Genomic DNA, 14949 nt, shown 5'->3' with positions numbered 1-14949 from the left:
CTTAGTTTTGTCTGTATTTCATCACGATGCATCAGATTGGATATACTTAGAGTGTGGGGGAAGGGTTCACTTCTTTTCCTCGTCATCCTTCAAGAAGTCACTAGAACAACCATGTCAGTAATTGGAAATCAGATGGAATTGATGGTGTAGGGCTCCCGAGCAGCGGTGGGAGGGGGTAAAAGGAAAGGAGCACTCACTTCAACAACTTCTCAACATCAAAGTCTTCACTCTTCTCAGCAACCGGAGCAGCTGGAACAGGAGTGGCCTTTGGTGAGGCCTCGGCCTTAGATCCAGATGAGGACACAACACCAAGACCAAGAGCGGCGGATAGTGTTGCAATGGCAATCTTCAACATTTCAATTTTGACTGTTAGTGCTATGTCCAGCTCAGGGGCCAATTGACCCGCGCAGACGCATCAAACTTACCCAGTGAGAGGAGACTTGTTTACCAAAGATAGTATAAGCGGATCCCATCGTGTATTCTTGGTTTTAAAGTATGTTGAACAACCAATTGAACTAGCAAAAGGAGTCTCGAGAAAGGAGAACCAAATGGGCACCCGCAAAAAGTAGCGAAAACCACCGAGCATGCTTGGGGAAATTAAACCACCGCAAAACACCCAAAGCGGAAAGTATCCTATTTCGGTAGATTACCTATTTGGGAAACGCCGTCTCTATTGACTACCCATTCAAAGGAGCATATGCTTACGTAATCAAAACCAGAGAAAAATTCCAGAATTTTCGATTTTCCCACGCACCCACACCGGCGCCGTTTTTATGGGGGAACTTTTGCACAAATTTTGGTCATTTCCTTCAATCTTTCGCTTAGCTTCTTCTCTTCCTCTCTTCACTGCGGATTAGTTCTCACATCAACAAAATCAATCACCATGTCTGCTGCTCTCAAGTCAATTTCCTCCATTGTTCCACTGCTCGACAGAGTCCTTGTTCAAAGAGTCAAGGCGGAGGCTAAGACCGCGTCAGGTATTCTTTTGCCGGAGAAGAACGTTGAGAAGCTCAACCAGGCCAAGGTGTTGGCTGTTGGGCCAGGGTTCACCGACCAGAACGGTAACAAGGTTGTGCCAAACGTTGCTCCAGGAGAGACCGTCTTGATTCCAAGCTTTGGCGGCTCTCCAATCAAGGTTGGTGACGATGAGGTTATCCTCTTCAGAGACGCTGAGATCCTCGCAAAGATCCAAGAGTAAACGCGCCCGTCCCATCTCATCACGTCACAGTTGTTATTGTATGACGTTTGCCCCTCAACTCTTGGAAGCGTGTAGACGAAGTATAATACACAGATCTTGTATATATGCAGAGTTGTTCATTTTGCCCTTGCCTGTTGTGTAGCCTGTGTCTTTACAATGGCCTCCTTGAAGTACTGTATCACTCCAAAGTGCTCGAGGTAGCTCATCGCACCTTGCTCAGAATTGGATCTGAAGACGGTCCACTTCTTGAAATGTGGCTCGTTCAACGGCCCTTCCCAAACCAGTTGGCATTGGTTGCCAGCTAGTGACATGTCGTGACCGTCAACGCTGGTTGATTCATCCCACTTGATCCTGTTCATCATCAACCTCTTGTAGTGGCGGATGTTCTTTTCAGTGCCTTCGACAATCACCAGCACGAACTCAGGACAGTACAGTAAGCTACCGACAAACCTCGATTGAGTGGCGTTTCTCTCCACTTTGAACTTATGAGATGGATGCTCGAGCTTGTCAATCACAAAGACAGCACTGTAAACCCCCAGCTGTAGATCTCTTTCAATCTTCTCTTCCTTCTTCTCAATTCTCTGCTCCTTGCTCAGCTTCCGAGATTGGTTGTCTGCGATGTGCTTGGCCTCTCTTTCTTGGACTTCACGACGAACACGCTGCTCCACCGCTGTAGGGTCCTTGATAGCCTCGTTCGTCAATGCATTCATCAGGTTGTTCAGCTTCACCTTTGGAGGCGGGGGTGGAGCCAGGCCCAGCTTTATCTTGTTTTGCTCCTCCTCGTACTTCTCAGCTCGAGCCTGTCTTCGGATCCTCTTCATCTCTTTCTTCGTCAAGAACAGAGGTTTAGGCGGCGGAAGGTGGCTCTCCCAAGGCGCCATGATAGGCACAGGGTGTTGGATATACATCGATATCGACGCTTCGTTCAGTTCACGGTAATCTTCAGTGAACGGCGTGTCCCACCATTCACACAGTGGTTGTTCCGGTATCGCATACTTCTGCTCTTGTAGAGACTCATCCGGTAGTAAGCCTTGCGATCTCTTCTCCTCAATGACAGCCTGTTCAGCCCGCTCAAGGGCCAGTTGTTTCCGCACCTCGTCACCAAGTGCAATGTACTTCCCTCCTTTGTTGAACTTGAACTCCCTTCTCTTCCTCTCCGGCTTCGTATCACTGAGATAAGGATTGACAGCGTACCCACGCTTGTTGAACTTCCTCAAGTTCGGGTTGTCTGTCTTCCATTTCTCGTCACCGGTGAGCAGAGGGTGCAACTCCACGTCCAAACCTTTTGCTGGCTCCTTCTCCTTGACAACGCCTTTACTCTGAGCACCACCATTGCCATCAACCTGGCTTGCCTGCTGTCCTCGTTCGTGTAACAACAGCTTCTTAGCCTTCAGGGCTGCAATTCTCTCCCTTGCACGGCGGGCTTTCTCCTCCTTGTCCTCCAGCTTCACCCGTTTAAGCTCACCACCAGCAGACTCGTCTGACGGTCTCTTCGTGTTCATATCGTGGCGCTTTGATGTGCTTTGCCGGTGTCGATGTTGGCTGAACAGAGCTAGGCAGCGGAACGCAGAGGAAAAAGCGTGAAAATTTGTAGCTCATCGCAAGCCAACAACGGGCTCGGCAGCAGAAGGCAGCCAAGCAGACGATGAAGTACGTTATAGAGCACATGGAACAGGGATTCACCGAATGGGTGATTCTCGAGTACTCCACCATCATCAAGGAGGTCGGCAAGGAGAACTTGTTGCTGACTTCTCTTCCACAGGGCACCACGGACAGTGACATTCCAAAAGAGCTGCTTGCCTTGGGCTTACAGTGGACTTCTGACGACGTGAGCCAGGCTGGGACGGATGCTCTCCCCATCGTGAAGGAGCGAGTATGCCTGTTGGACCCTTCTGCAGAGAAGGACCTGGTACCAGGTGAGTCCGAGGCCTTTGACTATTTTGTCTTTGGAGGCATCCTTGGAGATCACCCTCCTAGGGACAGAACTGGTGAGCTCAGAAGAAAGTATGGGTTCGAAGGCAGAAGGCTGGGATCTAAGCAGATGACCACTGATACCGCAGTCAGGGTGACACAGCTGATCGTGAAGGACAAGAAGCCATTTGAAGATATCGACTTCATTGACTATCCCGAGTTCAGATTCAACAAGAACGAGGCTACGGAGATGCCATTCAGATACGTACTGGACAGCAACGGGAGACCAATACTGCCAGAGGGGATGCTAGACTTGATCAAGAGAGACTCTGAGCAGTCACTTGACGACTTGTTGTAATGGCGATCTTATCGTTTTTAACAGATTTTATGTACAGGTTCTAATTGTAATCATAGTTCAATCGGTTTCGTCTAGGATCAATGTTTTCATCTTCTTCTCCTTGACGAGCTCATGTGGTGCCATAGCCTCTTTGAGGATGAACGCGGCCACGTTCTCATCTTCAAAGTAACTGACATGAGCAGTTAGACCAGACACTATGGAGAAATCTAGATAGCCCTGCTGTAGGGCAAAGTCGACTCTACCGTTGTAGTTCAAAGCTGTGAATACCTTCAATTGTTCAGGTGTCATCTCCACAACCTCACCGGTGGCCTTCTTCACAGCTTCCTTGGTGACGTCCGCTTGTTGCTGTTGATCCTTGCGTTGTCCCATGTAGCTACTCCATTGAGAGGACCAAGAATCAGCAGCAGTTGCCATGACCTTTGTTCTGAAGTTATCTGAGAATTGGGCCAAAGTTGACAATTGCTTGTTGAAGTCTTCAATCATGAAGGGTATAGACTCGGCCTCATATTTTTTCATCTCCTTCATAACCAAAGGCTCAACCCTGTACCCAACTGGATCACAGGGATGGAATATGTTGTAGTAGTTATTGCACGCCAGCGTCAGGACTTTATCTGTTGATTGCCCCAGAGTGGAGCGTGGTCCAATGTTGTAGCCCTTCAACAGGTTGAACAGGCCTGCTGGTGATCCAATGGCAAAATAGTTCTCAACCTTGAAGTGGAGCTGGTCTGGGTCTGAAGGGTCCGGGATATCTGGCTGTTTAGTGAGAATGTCTAACGCGATACAGGAGCCCAGAGAGTGTCCAATGATTGACACCTTCCCTTTGAAGTCTGGGTGCCTCTTCTTGAAAATGTCGTATTGCCTATTGGACTCGTAGATAACCTGATGATATATCTGTGACAGATATTGAGGCTCATAGTATAACAGAATGTCAAACAATACAGAGCCCATCATGTTCCTCATTGGTCTGAGTTCAGACACTGTGATATCATTCAGCGAAGGCAACGTCTCGGACACATCATCGTCGTTGTTGAAGCTCAGCTTTTGACGCCATGATATTGGCAGTACTTGAACACGACAGTTGGTTGGATCACCCACACACTCTTGCATTTCGTTACTCTGCGAGTACACTTTCTTCAAATTCTTTCTCATGATGTTCACTGTATGAACAAAGTTCACGTTCTGATATTTTGTCCCCAGCATCTGACCAATACCATGGACACAGAAGATAAGATGATCTATCTGTCTTTCCTGTGGCTGCTCATCATCAGTGTCGCTCATAGCTCCATCTTCGTCATCAGATTTATAATCCTTCATCTCTAATTCCAAGGCCTTAGATGTATCAACTTCGTTGACGGATTTGCCTGTATTGAAGAGATCTGCAATCACATCGAAGCTTGCAAGGCCAAACTCATCGGGCTGTTCATCTCCATCCTTCTCCTTTTCAGCTTCTGGTGTACCAAATCCTCTCTTCAGCAGTTGTGCACCAATTGCTGGCAGCGATTTAACAGCCTTCAAGAAGTTCAGTTGCATCATTCCACCGTACCCTTCATCCAAGACATAGGCGTATGACGAATCAGCGTACAACACCTTGCGACCACCGGGCAATTCATAGACATCATCTGCTACGTTCTTCTTCGACAGTGGGTTCACCTTCTCGATATCATCTTCACTTTCGTATGGTCTCATGACACAGTAGCCTCGCTCCAGTTTATCGGCCAGCTCTTCCGGAACAGGCTGAGCCTCAGTGGTGAACCAACCTCCTCTTCTAACCTGGTAAACCGCACCTTCCCAGTAAACAGGATACATCGTTCTACTCTCCAAGTCCACTTCAAATAGCAGATCTTCATTGACCGAAATAATATTTCTGAAAGGCTCCTTATTCAAAAGCCTCTGGTACTCTTTTTCCAGCCTGTTGGAATCGGCTTCTGAGAATGCAGAGAACTTCTTTGGCTCTCCGACTTTTGTATACTTGAAGTAAGGTGGCATCGACTCAGGAATATCAGTTGCGTAAAACCATCGTATTCTCAGAGGAGGTGCCAGTGGGTCTTTTGCCAACTTCGCCAATGACGATAGAGCTCTCAATTGATCACTTGGGGTGAACCTCTGCTTGAAAACAGTTCCTATTGGGGGTAAAGCGAACACCATTGTATGGGTTGGATCTGGTTTCAATCCTCAAGTGATGACGACTATCAGCGGAACTACCAAGATTTCCCAAATCTGTAGAACAAGCAACACCTTTTCTGGGAAATTCTCAGATTGTAATTGCTAAATTTCCACTTCAATTCAGTAGAACAGGAAGTACCAAGCATCCTTTTCAAATGGTGAAGTTCTGGGTGGTTCATATAGACCATTTTCTCCCTATTTTAAGACGTGCAGGCTCATCAACGTACGCCGAAATTTGTACCGGATTTCAGAACAGGACCGAAAAAAGGGAGCACAATATCAGGGCCGTTCCAAATTGCAGAATGAAAATTGAAATGGAAATAAGCCACATTCTTTCTAGTTCTCTCCCACATTCAGCATCTGTTCAACTTGTGTAAAGTGACAATGGTCAAGGCGATTGATTACGTTAAGAGCAACAGGTTCTTCATGATATCGAAGTCATGGTGTCCTGATTGCCACTATGCTCAAGCCATCTGGAAGAAGTATGGTGTTTCCTCTAAGGTGACTGTTCTTGAGTTGGATAAGCTTGAAGATCAGAAAAAAGCCACAGAGCTCGAGAAGGAGTTCACGGCACTGAGTGGTAGAAAATGGGTCCCCACCATTTGGTTCAATGGTGAAGTGTTCGGAACAGAGCAGACTTTGAAGCAATTGGAAAGTTTGGATCAGACTGAAGAGGTGTTCAAGAAGGCTGGTTTACTCTAGAAATTATTGTTATATCTCCAAAGCGATGTATAAAATTGTCCATTTGATTTTTTGATAGCCATGTACAATCTTTATAGACACACATGTTGTTTTGCCACATTAACTGGAGTTTTGTCTGGATCGGCTCCTTGTACGCAAAGGTTCTGAAATAGATGGGAATCTTCTTCTCTGTGCAGGTGTTAGTCCTTCAACAGGTGGTATCTCGTACTCAACATTGGGTGAAAATGAAGCGTTGTCGCATTGACTACTCTGCCCTGCATTCCTTGGCTCATAAACTTCAACGTGCTCCTCAAAAGTCACGGCACTGAGACCACCACGACTCTTACGTCTGTTGTGCCCCATTTTCTTCTTCTTGCCATCACTGGGTTCAGACGGCTGCTGTTGATCCAAATCACCATCATCGTCGATAATCTCCTTCTTCGTGACGTCTTCAACAAGTGCCTTGTAATTCGAATCACTGTCTTTACCCTTCTCCACGAATAACTTCTCCAGATACCCACCTTTAGCGGTGCTCAGCTTCCGTCTCTTCTTATTGCCATTTTGATCTTCGATGCTCACCCCTGGGGCCAGGTTCCGGTTTGGATCAGCACCGCTCTCTTTTAGCAGAGCTATCGAGTTCAATCCGACTTGATCCTGGTCAGCGTCAGGGAGCAAAGAGCCACAACAGAGCGCAGCATGATCCTGGCTCTTATACTCGATGGAATGTGCCAACCTAGCGTGGTTTAAGAACCCCTGTGCGGACCCGAAATCAGTACGACCACATTTGGGACAGTCGATGCGGACTATAACCCCATCTGAACGCTTATGCACACAGATCTTATTCCCCTGGGCGTCCCATACTGGCCGTAGCCCGCCATAGGAAGTCCTGTGAACCGCACGCTCATGCTCTTTGGAAGATTTCCTCAGGTTGTAACCGGACTCTTGCGAGGCCTGTTGGTGCTGCACAGATGCCTTCGAATCCCTGTGCTCCAGTGCATCTTTCTTCAACGATACCAGGCTTTGCAGATACTCAGCGTAGTGCGGATCGCTGTGCAGTTTCTCCATTGTCTCCAGCTGTGTCATCACCTTGTGCATCTCCTTCTGCACAAGGTGATATTCTCTGTGCTTCAGGAGGATCTCCAGATCAACCTGCTCAACCAGCTTCTGTCTAAGCGCTCCTTCCAACGGATACGACTGCTCATCGTCTGTGAGTCGTGGATAGTCGTCCGACGTGGGTGATTTGGGAGTTGCTATCTGTCCGTATGCCGCCGCCTGGTCGTCTTCACCAGCAGCAGGCCCCATCGCACGTATTCTCCTCCAGTTACCGTAGATGTTGACTTTCAAGGAACAAGCAGCAATGAACAAGTACCAATACTCGACTCGTCACTGTATACGCCAGCTCTGTTACGCGCCGCCTCGATACCAAAGTGTTTGAAGAGCGGTTGAAGGGCGGCAACAGCGTGTTGATCCTTGCTGAAAGTAAACAAACAATGATTACATAAGCAATTTTCCTCTTGGGGGGGGGGGGGGGGGGCTCTGCTGCTTCCGCGCAGTGGGTTTTTTGTAGTGTGCGGGCATTGGTTTCTAGAACGCAAGAGAGATTATACCATTTTACTCTTTACATTCCCACACCGTTGTAACAACAGTATCAGCACGCGGAGCCATCACACCATGTCAAGAGTGCCATCATCATTTGACGACCAGAACGAGTACAGGTGAGTTTCTACGTCTTTTGTGTCGTGTTGGTGGCAGTAGCACTAACAGATGCGGTTTGTATAGACAGCTAGACTTCATCCAGAAGTGTGTCAAGAATTGTAAGGAACAACCGCTTGTGCCATTGGGCACGCTTGCCACGACGGTTGCAGTGATCTTAGCAGCCAAGTCGCTGCGTATAGGTAACAGACCAGGGGCCCAGAAGTGGTTCCGTTATCGTGTTGCGTTCCAGGGATTCACCATTGCTGCTCTTGTCGTTGGAGGTCTTGTCTATGGCAGAGGCACGGAGCAGGCACGCAAGACCAGGGAGGAGGAGCTGCGCGAGAAGGCCAAGCTGAGGGAGAAGCTGTGGATCGAAGAGCTGGAAAGAAGAGACTCGGAGGCCAAGCAGAGAAAGGAGAGGGCCGCCATTGCAAGACAGAAGTATCTCGAAGCCCAAGAGGCCGAGAAGAGCTCTGAAGAGAAGTGATCTCATCGCCTAGCTCGAAGGCTCCAGCTGTTTACCCGATACGCATCTCTATGTTCTCCGTGTGCCTGTTTTCTATCTCCCTTCTACTGACATTCCATTACCAATTTGTATATACGCTAGGAAACGATTCTCCATTGGCCTACATAGTAGTGCTTCGTCTGCTCTTCACGGCGCTGTGGCAGCGTGGTGATGAGTTGTTTGTAGATGTTATGGGCTTTGAGCAGTACAAAGGCCGCGCGAAAAGTGATGGTGTTCGGATTTACTACGTAAACAAGCCTGTTCAATGGGAAGCACCTCGGAGTGTATAAAGACGATGTAGGAGGCGAGCATGTGAAGAGTTGATGGCTGGAAGTTTAGCTGTGTAGGTAGTTGTAGCTGGTTGGTGGTGGTATGCGCTTCTGGTTGTTGCTTCCAGGCCGAGAGGTAGAGGTGATGGTTCTTATCGCGTACTTCTCCATTAGCGGAGGGAGGCTGGTGTATGATGATGTGTGGAAGTAATAGATGGTCTTCCAATGACAATTGGAGGCTGATAGCGGATGGTCAGGTCGTGATAATGCCCGCTAATTGGAGCTTTACCGATCATAGAGTATGGAGAATGTGAACTTCGCCCGGTGCTGCTGGTCCCAAAGTGCCCTGGTATAAGCGCGTAGCATACCGGCAATGCTCTACCGTGCTTATCAGCTGAAACGCCTTCATGGATGAGAACCATGGTAAGTATCGACGCCAGGATACGTGCAGTGTAATACACGGGCTGTCTATACCGATAGCACGAGCAGACAATTGAACAGACGTTAGATGGCTGGTGGCTCTGTTCAATTTATGGCACTTTCCGTGCTGAGAGTTTCCTATTACAGTGGATCCTAGACCTTAGTGTAGGTATCTGACTGTACAGCTGGTGAGACACGGGGTCGTCTAAGGCTTTTCAATAACCAACGTCCCTTATCACTGAAGACGCGTTTGACAGCATGTAGTTGAAGGTCATATGGGAATAGATGATGCCAGCAGTTCTTCGAGGCCTACATAGAGCCAGAGAGGTCAGTCTATGTCACTGAATGGTCACAACAGCCCTTTCAATGGCTCTTGAGATCATTTGAAAGGTGTGGATACTCTGCCTATGTGGGAGTATGATGATGGCTTCACATTTCAGCGCAGACGACAAGAGGTTGCTAATCAGACAACTCTTCAATGAAAAACATGTGCCTACTTATCAACCACTTAGTGAGGTGTACTGTCTGCTTGAAAGGCGGTGGTTGACGCCGGCTGATTGGGTTACTATGCCGATATATTGGCGTGTTGAGTGCGACCTCGCTCATTGCTGATTGGAAACGACAGAGAAGGATATATGGTAAAGGTTGATGAGTGATCTGTAGGGAGTGATAGACTGTGCATCAAAATCCGATTCAGAGATGGAGTCTGATACCTGCCCTAGAATGTCTGTGGAGACTACTCTTTTGAGTAGTCTCGGTATGGATGAAGGTCCATTGGCTCGTGGCACCGAGAAAGCCATTTATAAGGCAAGCATTGGAATCCTCAAATGCTCTTGGCGTAACGCAAGAACTTATCGGAAGGACGACAATGTGTAGTCTATAGGAGAGAATGCATTGCAAAGGACAATACACGGATCTGGTCCATGTGCAATGACCACCGGCTTTTCTCTTATTCAGTGTTATACAAGACTGCAGACAGACATTTGAATACGGCCAACGGCAACCAACCAACGATAACCAGCCAACAAAAGTAATAGCATACTGCCATTTAAAGACAGATAAGAAGGGTGAACTGTCAAATATATCACTGCTGAGGAGGATATAGAGGCCACAACAGGTCTTCCTGATTGAGATCTATGATCAGTTTTGAGCATGAGAGCGATTCCAACTTGGTGATCGACTTATGAACCTCAAATGATAACTACCGTACGACTGCTCACCCTCTAAAAGTGACAAAACCATGCTACAGCAGGTATGAGCCCAACGTAGTCGCCAATGATGGAACAGAGAGGAAAGCACACATACCTTGGTGAGATTTCTAGGAATGGAATTGGTGAACATAGCTGCTGGCCAACATACCCAGGACAAACAGAACCCACGTACAGAGAGAATCGTTGAGACTCTCAACAACCACAACAGGCAAGATCATGAGCAGTTGAAGCGTATACAACATTCATGGAAACTATTGGCTCTTCTTTCTTCTATCACATTACATGTGAGCATAACTGTGGGTTCTCCACAGCATCGCTAAATCATATCCTGCTAGTTCTCCAGGCTCAGGACTCAGAGCTCTGCCTCATGGAATCAATTTCACCACCTTGTGATAAACACACAAGCAATCGATCTAATTTGTAGATCTTAAACATGTTAGCCCGTACCGTATATCAGCACAAGCCATATGCGTTTGGCATGTGGCACGAACCGAAATACCTCACCAAAAGAGGAAAGGGTGTTAAGACAGCACAGCTGTGACACCACGCATTGTAACGGAAGATGGATGTCGAGCAGCTAAGGCAAATGTCGTCAATGTAAGCAATGGCATCGGAAGAATGGTGCTAGATAGCAGCTGATACTAACCGTCATCTTAGGGACAAATCAATTGTACCGTATCTGACGTCGAAATCACCATTCGCAGAAGATGAGTTTGTACCTGGTCAGGATGTGGTTGATGCGATCCACAATGCAAGAATACTGTGAGTGTTCAGACTATGACTGAAGCAAGTAAGCTCAGAAACGTACTGAAGACTAACTGAAGAGCTGTAGGGTACTAGGAGCTGGGGGCCTTGGATGCGAGATATTGAAGGACCTAGCATGTTCTGGGTTCACAGACATCCACGTTATTGATATGGATACAATAGACTTGTCCAATCTCAACAGACAGTTTCTGTTCAGAAGAGCCGATATTGGTAAATCCAAAGCAGAGACAGCTGCCAAATTCATCATGAAGAGGTTCCCGAATGTGAAGATCACGCCGTATTTTGGTAGGTTACAGGATAAGGAGGATGATTACTATAGGCAATTCTCACTGGTAATCTCTGGGTTGGATTCTATAGAGGCAAGAAGGTGGATAAACAACAAGCTGGTTCAGCTTGTGGATCCAAACGAGTTTGATTCGCTTAAGCCACTCATCGATGGTGGAACTGAAGGGTTCAGAGGACAGGTGAAGGTGATATTCCCAACGTTTTCAGCATGCTATGAATGTTCACTGGACACGATTAGTGGATCAACAACTTACCCAATGTGCACGATTGCAAACAATCCAAGACTACCAGAACATTGTATCGAGTACGTCAGCTCTGTTCTCTGGAAGGCAGAGTTTCCAAATGAAAAATTGGATATGGACATACCGCAACACGTGGACTGGATTTTAAAGTATTCACTGGAAAGGGCTCAAATGTTCAACATCGATGGTGTTGATAGAAAATTAGTTTTGGGAGTAGTCAAGAACATTATACCGGCAATTGCATCTACAAATGCAATCATCGCTGCTTCGTGTTGCAACGAAGCATTCAAGATCCTCTCGAGTTCGGCACCTGTTTTAGATAACTTCATGATGTATTCAGGAGCAGATTCTGTGTTTACGTATTCCTTTGCATACGAAAGAAAGGAATCATGTCCAGTATGTGGTGGCAGATAGACTGTTGTATATAATTGTTCCTTAAGTTTTGTTACTATACACTGGATCTTAAAAACCTGTACCGTTGCTTGTTCCAAACATGGAATGAGCAATCTGTATTGCTAGATCTTCATCAGTCGGCATGGTTTCAGAAGCCCCTAATGGATCAGCTCCGTTTGACACCATTTCTTGGGCAACGTCTGTACTCATGAACTTCATATTGTTCAATTGACCTTCACTAATTCCACTTTCAGTACTTGATGGCGGAGTTGTTTCTCCATTGGTATTATTACTCGATGAATAAGAACGATGTGTCATGTCCCTTGATGATTCCACACGATAAGTCGAGTCATTTGTATTAATACTCGATGAATAAGAACGATGTGTCATGTCCTTTGATGATTCCGCACGATAAGTCGAGTCATTAGTATTGAAGTTCATGGCATTATCAAAGTCTTGCAATGTCACTGGTGATTCTGGATCAAAAACAGACCCTTTGAGAAAGGGATCAGTGATACTATCAAACTTGTAAACCTTCGAATCCATGTAATCCGTTGCATCTTGCAAGAGTTGTTGCCAAAGATCGGATGCTTCCTTGTTCACACCAAAGAAAAGCTTGGTATCATTTGTAAGACTTGGAATATCCAAGTCAATCGATTTGCCATCTATTGATGAAGCATTGTAACGTTTGATTGCTGCATCGAGATCTTGAAACTTATTTGGGTAATGCGTCTCCAAGAATGTTTGAAAAAGGTTATGAACAAATACAAGTCTCCAACAGACAAAGTATCTCTGTGATAGAAGAGAACAGTACTTTACAGATTGCTCAATAAGGATCAACATATGATCAGCATGCGTAAACTCGGGACAAAGAGGTGTCAACCACTGTTTTAGTCCTTTAGAATCTTCAAAATTGAACCCGTTCAACACCCTAGAGATGTTAAACATACCAGCTAAGTCTCTAAGACAGAGGGATGCAGCCTGTTGAGAGCATCTCTTAGCAGATTCGAATACCGAAGCACTAAGGAATGCCTCAAAATTCAACGCACTGTTATAACAGGCAGGGTCCCTCGCATAGTAGTGGTAAAATCTGAAGATGATAAAAGTCGATTCAGCTGTTGATGCAGCGTATCTTTGGAAAGAACTTAATTCACCACCATCACAGGTCAACATGAGAATGAAGGCGAAGACTGAATGGAGATTATACAGCTGTAACTTCAATATGAGCTCTTTGACCTTATTTGTCTTTGAAAGAAACGTCTCTGCAGGTGATTTCAAATCAGTCAGATCTTCAATCGAACGGTACTTAGATATTGTGTGCTCCAATTTTCTTAAACAAGTATCGAGCTCAGATCGTTTCGGATGCGTCTTGATCTTCGATGCAGCTTTAATCATACTCCTCATGAGCTGTGTAACTTCATTCAATTTGACAAATGCTTCGATACAAGACTTTTCCATAGCAGAGTCTAGTGAGCTAGGCACTGGTAATTCCGTATCATATTCGTCATCAATGAGTAAAGGGCAGCCAAATTGTAAGGATTGCATCGCATCGAGATGAAGTAGACCTAACCATATTTTTCTCCATAGAAGTGCCGTCGCATGATCTTGAACCATTCCAAATCTTGAAGGATCACGATGCAGCCCGTGCATCTTGGCCATTTGGACTAGCAATGCAAGAAACATCGTCGAGTCAGAGCTTTCATCACCATCTTCTGGTGCATAAAACCTGTACAATCTTAAAAGCAATAAAGCCTGGATATGTTTCAGTGACGGTCTTCTGAAAATTGCGGCATTTGCCACACAAGCCTTTGCATACTCTATATAGGTCGGTGGAACCTGTACACCCGATCTCAATATTGTTTGGATGAGCTCATTGTGTGCGTTTTCAGGGGTTTGGACTGGTAGTGACAAAAATGAGAAGCGAAGTACGCAGAGTAACGTCGCAATAGTCACGAATTGGGAAGCATTATTCAACACAAGAACGGTCTTACCTTCCGGTGTTGAAGATATCAAAGATTCAATATTCTTTCTGAAAGACTCCTCGTCCAGATAAGGGACAAACGCATATGTTTCTGCAAAGAAATGGTCAATTAGTGCATTCAATATGTTCCGTGGGGGTAGTACATTGCTGATCGACTGAACCAATTCTTCCTGGCTTCCTGTTACCTGCTCAAAGATCGAAGTCATTGGATTATTCGAAGTTATGCTGCACTCGTCGTTTCTCATGGGAATGAACCCCTGGTCATATAGGAAATACTTGCCAAAATCAATCCCCATTGCCTTCACGTCAAGGAATTTCTGAAACACTTGACGTAAGATGGGATCCTGGGCAACAATTGACATGTAACTAGTTGAGCCATAATGAGAGATCTTACTCTCCTTCAACAACATCAGGTCAAAATTCTCTGCAAGCTCCAGAAAAGGGTCAGACGCTGGCTGATCTGGAATGATGAACCCAGTACTATCGCCCACTGGCGCCGCCTCATCGAGCGCTCGCTCGTTCAACAGCCTCTTCAGCTCAACGTTCTGCTCCTGCAGTTGGAACACCTGCTCCTTGAGCCGCTGTAGCTCGTTATCAGACGCCCATGGCTGTTCTTCATAGTGGCACAAATGGGTCGTACCGTTCCTCACGCACGATGAGCAGTGAGGTTTGACCTTGTCACACTTCATCTTACGACGGCGACACACAGTACACACCGTGGGCACCCTCACGCGTGACTTCTTACCGCACTTCTTCTGTGGATCCATTGCCTTTGTTTACCCTTGTGGAGCCAGCGGTAGTTGATGGAGCGAATGAAGAGCAAGTCGCCACAAAACGTAGAATTTTATAGGCTTTGTGGTTGCAGGCTGGGG

The 14949-nt window shown here is 46.4% G+C and overlaps 11 protein-coding genes across 11 annotated transcripts; 5 read left to right on the top strand and 6 right to left on the bottom strand.

Moving 5' to 3' along the window:
• Positions 1-24: 24 nt before the first annotated feature.
• On the bottom strand, positions 25-501 carry MCO10 (Mco10p). The gene is made up of 3 exons (XM_020214311.1): positions 426-501; positions 198-346; positions 25-100 (listed from the first exon to the last, which is right to left on the bottom strand). Exons 1-3 carry the CDS (start codon positions 471-473, stop codon positions 67-69), a joined length of 231 nt encoding a protein of 76 aa, XP_020072292.1. The 5' UTR covers positions 474-501; the 3' UTR covers positions 25-66.
• A 382-nt stretch (positions 502-883) lies between these two features.
• HSP10 (Hsp10p) lies at positions 884-1198 on the top strand (the record flags this gene model as incomplete). The annotated part of the gene is made up of 1 exon (XM_020212528.1): positions 884-1198. The coding sequence occupies one exon, from the start codon at positions 884-886 to the stop codon at positions 1196-1198; it is 315 nt and encodes a 104-aa protein (XP_020072291.1).
• A 239-nt stretch (positions 1199-1437) lies between these two features.
• PRP3 (U4/U6-U5 snRNP complex subunit PRP3) lies at positions 1438-2352 on the bottom strand (the record flags this gene model as incomplete). Its single annotated transcript, XM_020212283.1, has 1 exon — positions 1438-2352. A coding segment is annotated over one exon (915 nt), but the record flags the coding sequence as incomplete, so codon positions are not given.
• A 477-nt stretch (positions 2353-2829) lies between these two features.
• SFM1 (protein-arginine N-methyltransferase SFM1) lies at positions 2830-3939 on the top strand. The gene has a single exon (XM_020214310.1). It carries the CDS (start codon positions 2844-2846, stop codon positions 3465-3467), a length of 624 nt encoding a protein of 207 aa, XP_020072289.1. The 5' UTR covers positions 2830-2843; the 3' UTR covers positions 3468-3939.
• Positions 3525-5612, bottom strand: DDL1 (putative carboxylic ester hydrolase; the record flags this gene model as incomplete). The annotated part of the gene is made up of 1 exon (XM_020212504.1): positions 3525-5612. One exon carries the CDS (start codon positions 5610-5612, stop codon positions 3525-3527), a length of 2088 nt encoding a protein of 695 aa, XP_020072288.1.
• A 402-nt stretch (positions 5613-6014) lies between these two features.
• Positions 6015-6332, top strand: GRX8 (glutathione-disulfide reductase GRX8; the record flags this gene model as incomplete). Its single annotated transcript, XM_020216194.1, has 1 exon — positions 6015-6332. The coding sequence occupies one exon, from the start codon at positions 6015-6017 to the stop codon at positions 6330-6332; it is 318 nt and encodes a 105-aa protein (XP_020072287.1).
• A 99-nt stretch (positions 6333-6431) lies between these two features.
• On the bottom strand, positions 6432-7613 carry AHC1 (Ahc1p; the record flags this gene model as incomplete). Its single annotated transcript, XM_020216193.1, has 1 exon — positions 6432-7613. The coding sequence occupies one exon, from the start codon at positions 7611-7613 to the stop codon at positions 6432-6434; it is 1182 nt and encodes a 393-aa protein (XP_020072286.1).
• Positions 7614-7940: 327 nt separating this feature from the next.
• On the top strand, positions 7941-8706 carry RCF1 (respiratory supercomplex assembly factor RCF1). The gene is made up of 2 exons (XM_020214309.1): positions 7941-8026; positions 8091-8706. The coding sequence occupies exons 1-2, from the start codon at positions 7983-7985 to the stop codon at positions 8491-8493; spliced, it is 447 nt and encodes a 148-aa protein (XP_020072285.1). The 5' UTR covers positions 7941-7982; the 3' UTR covers positions 8494-8706.
• A 1146-nt stretch (positions 8707-9852) lies between these two features.
• Positions 9853-10694, bottom strand: CYBJADRAFT_43008 (uncharacterized protein). Its single transcript, XM_020217699.1, has 2 exons — positions 10506-10694; positions 9853-10319 (listed from the first exon to the last, which is right to left on the bottom strand). Exons 1-2 carry the CDS (start codon positions 10539-10541, stop codon positions 9894-9896), a joined length of 462 nt encoding a protein of 153 aa, XP_020072284.1. The 5' UTR covers positions 10542-10694; the 3' UTR covers positions 9853-9893.
• A 284-nt stretch (positions 10695-10978) lies between these two features.
• On the top strand, positions 10979-12150 carry UBA3 (NEDD8-activating protein UBA3). Its single transcript, XM_020214308.1, has 3 exons — positions 10979-11008; positions 11069-11173; positions 11244-12150. Coding segments are annotated over exons 1-3 (981 nt in total). The 5' UTR covers positions 10979-11006; the 3' UTR covers positions 12118-12150.
• On the bottom strand, positions 12097-14934 carry CYBJADRAFT_165998 (uncharacterized protein). The gene has a single exon (XM_020214307.1). It carries the CDS (start codon positions 14842-14844, stop codon positions 12166-12168), a length of 2679 nt encoding a protein of 892 aa, XP_020072282.1. The 5' UTR covers positions 14845-14934; the 3' UTR covers positions 12097-12165.
• Positions 14935-14949: the final 15 nt, after the last annotated feature.

The sequence above is a fragment of the Cyberlindnera jadinii genome (assembly GCF_001661405.1).
Source record: "Cyberlindnera jadinii NRRL Y-1542 unplaced genomic scaffold CYBJAscaffold_2, whole genome shotgun sequence".
NCBI classification, from domain to species: Eukaryota; Fungi; Ascomycota; class Saccharomycetes; order Phaffomycetales; family Wickerhamomycetaceae; genus Williopsis; species Williopsis jadinii.
This window is presented reverse-complemented; position numbering and strand designations above follow the sequence as displayed.

Bases quoted from the DNA above. Each gene is read 5' to 3' on its own strand.
- MCO10 (XM_020214311.1), bottom strand. From the start codon at position 473: ATGGGATCCGCTTATACTATCTTTGGTAAACAAGTCTCCTCTCACTGG. The intron at 347-425 runs GTAAGTTTGATG...GAAATGTTGAAG, and splicing joins AACAAGTCTCCTCTCACTGG to ATTGCCATTGCAACACTATC. The intron at 101-197 runs GTGAGTGCTCCT...TGGTTGTTCTAG, and splicing joins GATGTTGAGAAGTTGTTGAA to TGACTTCTTGAAGGATGACG.
- RCF1 (XM_020214309.1), top strand. From the start codon at position 7,983: ATGTCAAGAGTGCCATCATCATTTGACGACCAGAACGAGTACAG. The intron at 8,027-8,090 runs GTGAGTTTCTAC...CGGTTTGTATAG, and splicing joins GACGACCAGAACGAGTACAG to ACAGCTAGACTTCATCCAGA.
- UBA3 (XM_020214308.1), top strand. The intron at 11,174-11,243 runs GTGAGTGTTCAG...GAAGAGCTGTAG, and splicing joins ATCCACAATGCAAGAATACT to GGTACTAGGAGCTGGGGGCC.
- SFM1 (XM_020214310.1), top strand. From the start codon at position 2,844: ATGAAGTACGTTATAGAGCACATGGAACAGGGATTCACCGAATGGGTG.
- CYBJADRAFT_165998 (XM_020214307.1), bottom strand. From the start codon at position 14,844: ATGGATCCACAGAAGAAGTGCGGTAAGAAGTCACGCGTGAGGGTGCCC.
- CYBJADRAFT_43008 (XM_020217699.1), bottom strand. From the start codon at position 10,541: ATGTTCACCAATTCCATTCCTAGAAATCTCACCAAG. The intron at 10,320-10,505 runs GTATGTGTGCTT...TCAATCAGGAAG, and splicing joins TTCCTAGAAATCTCACCAAG to ACCTGTTGTGGCCTCTATAT.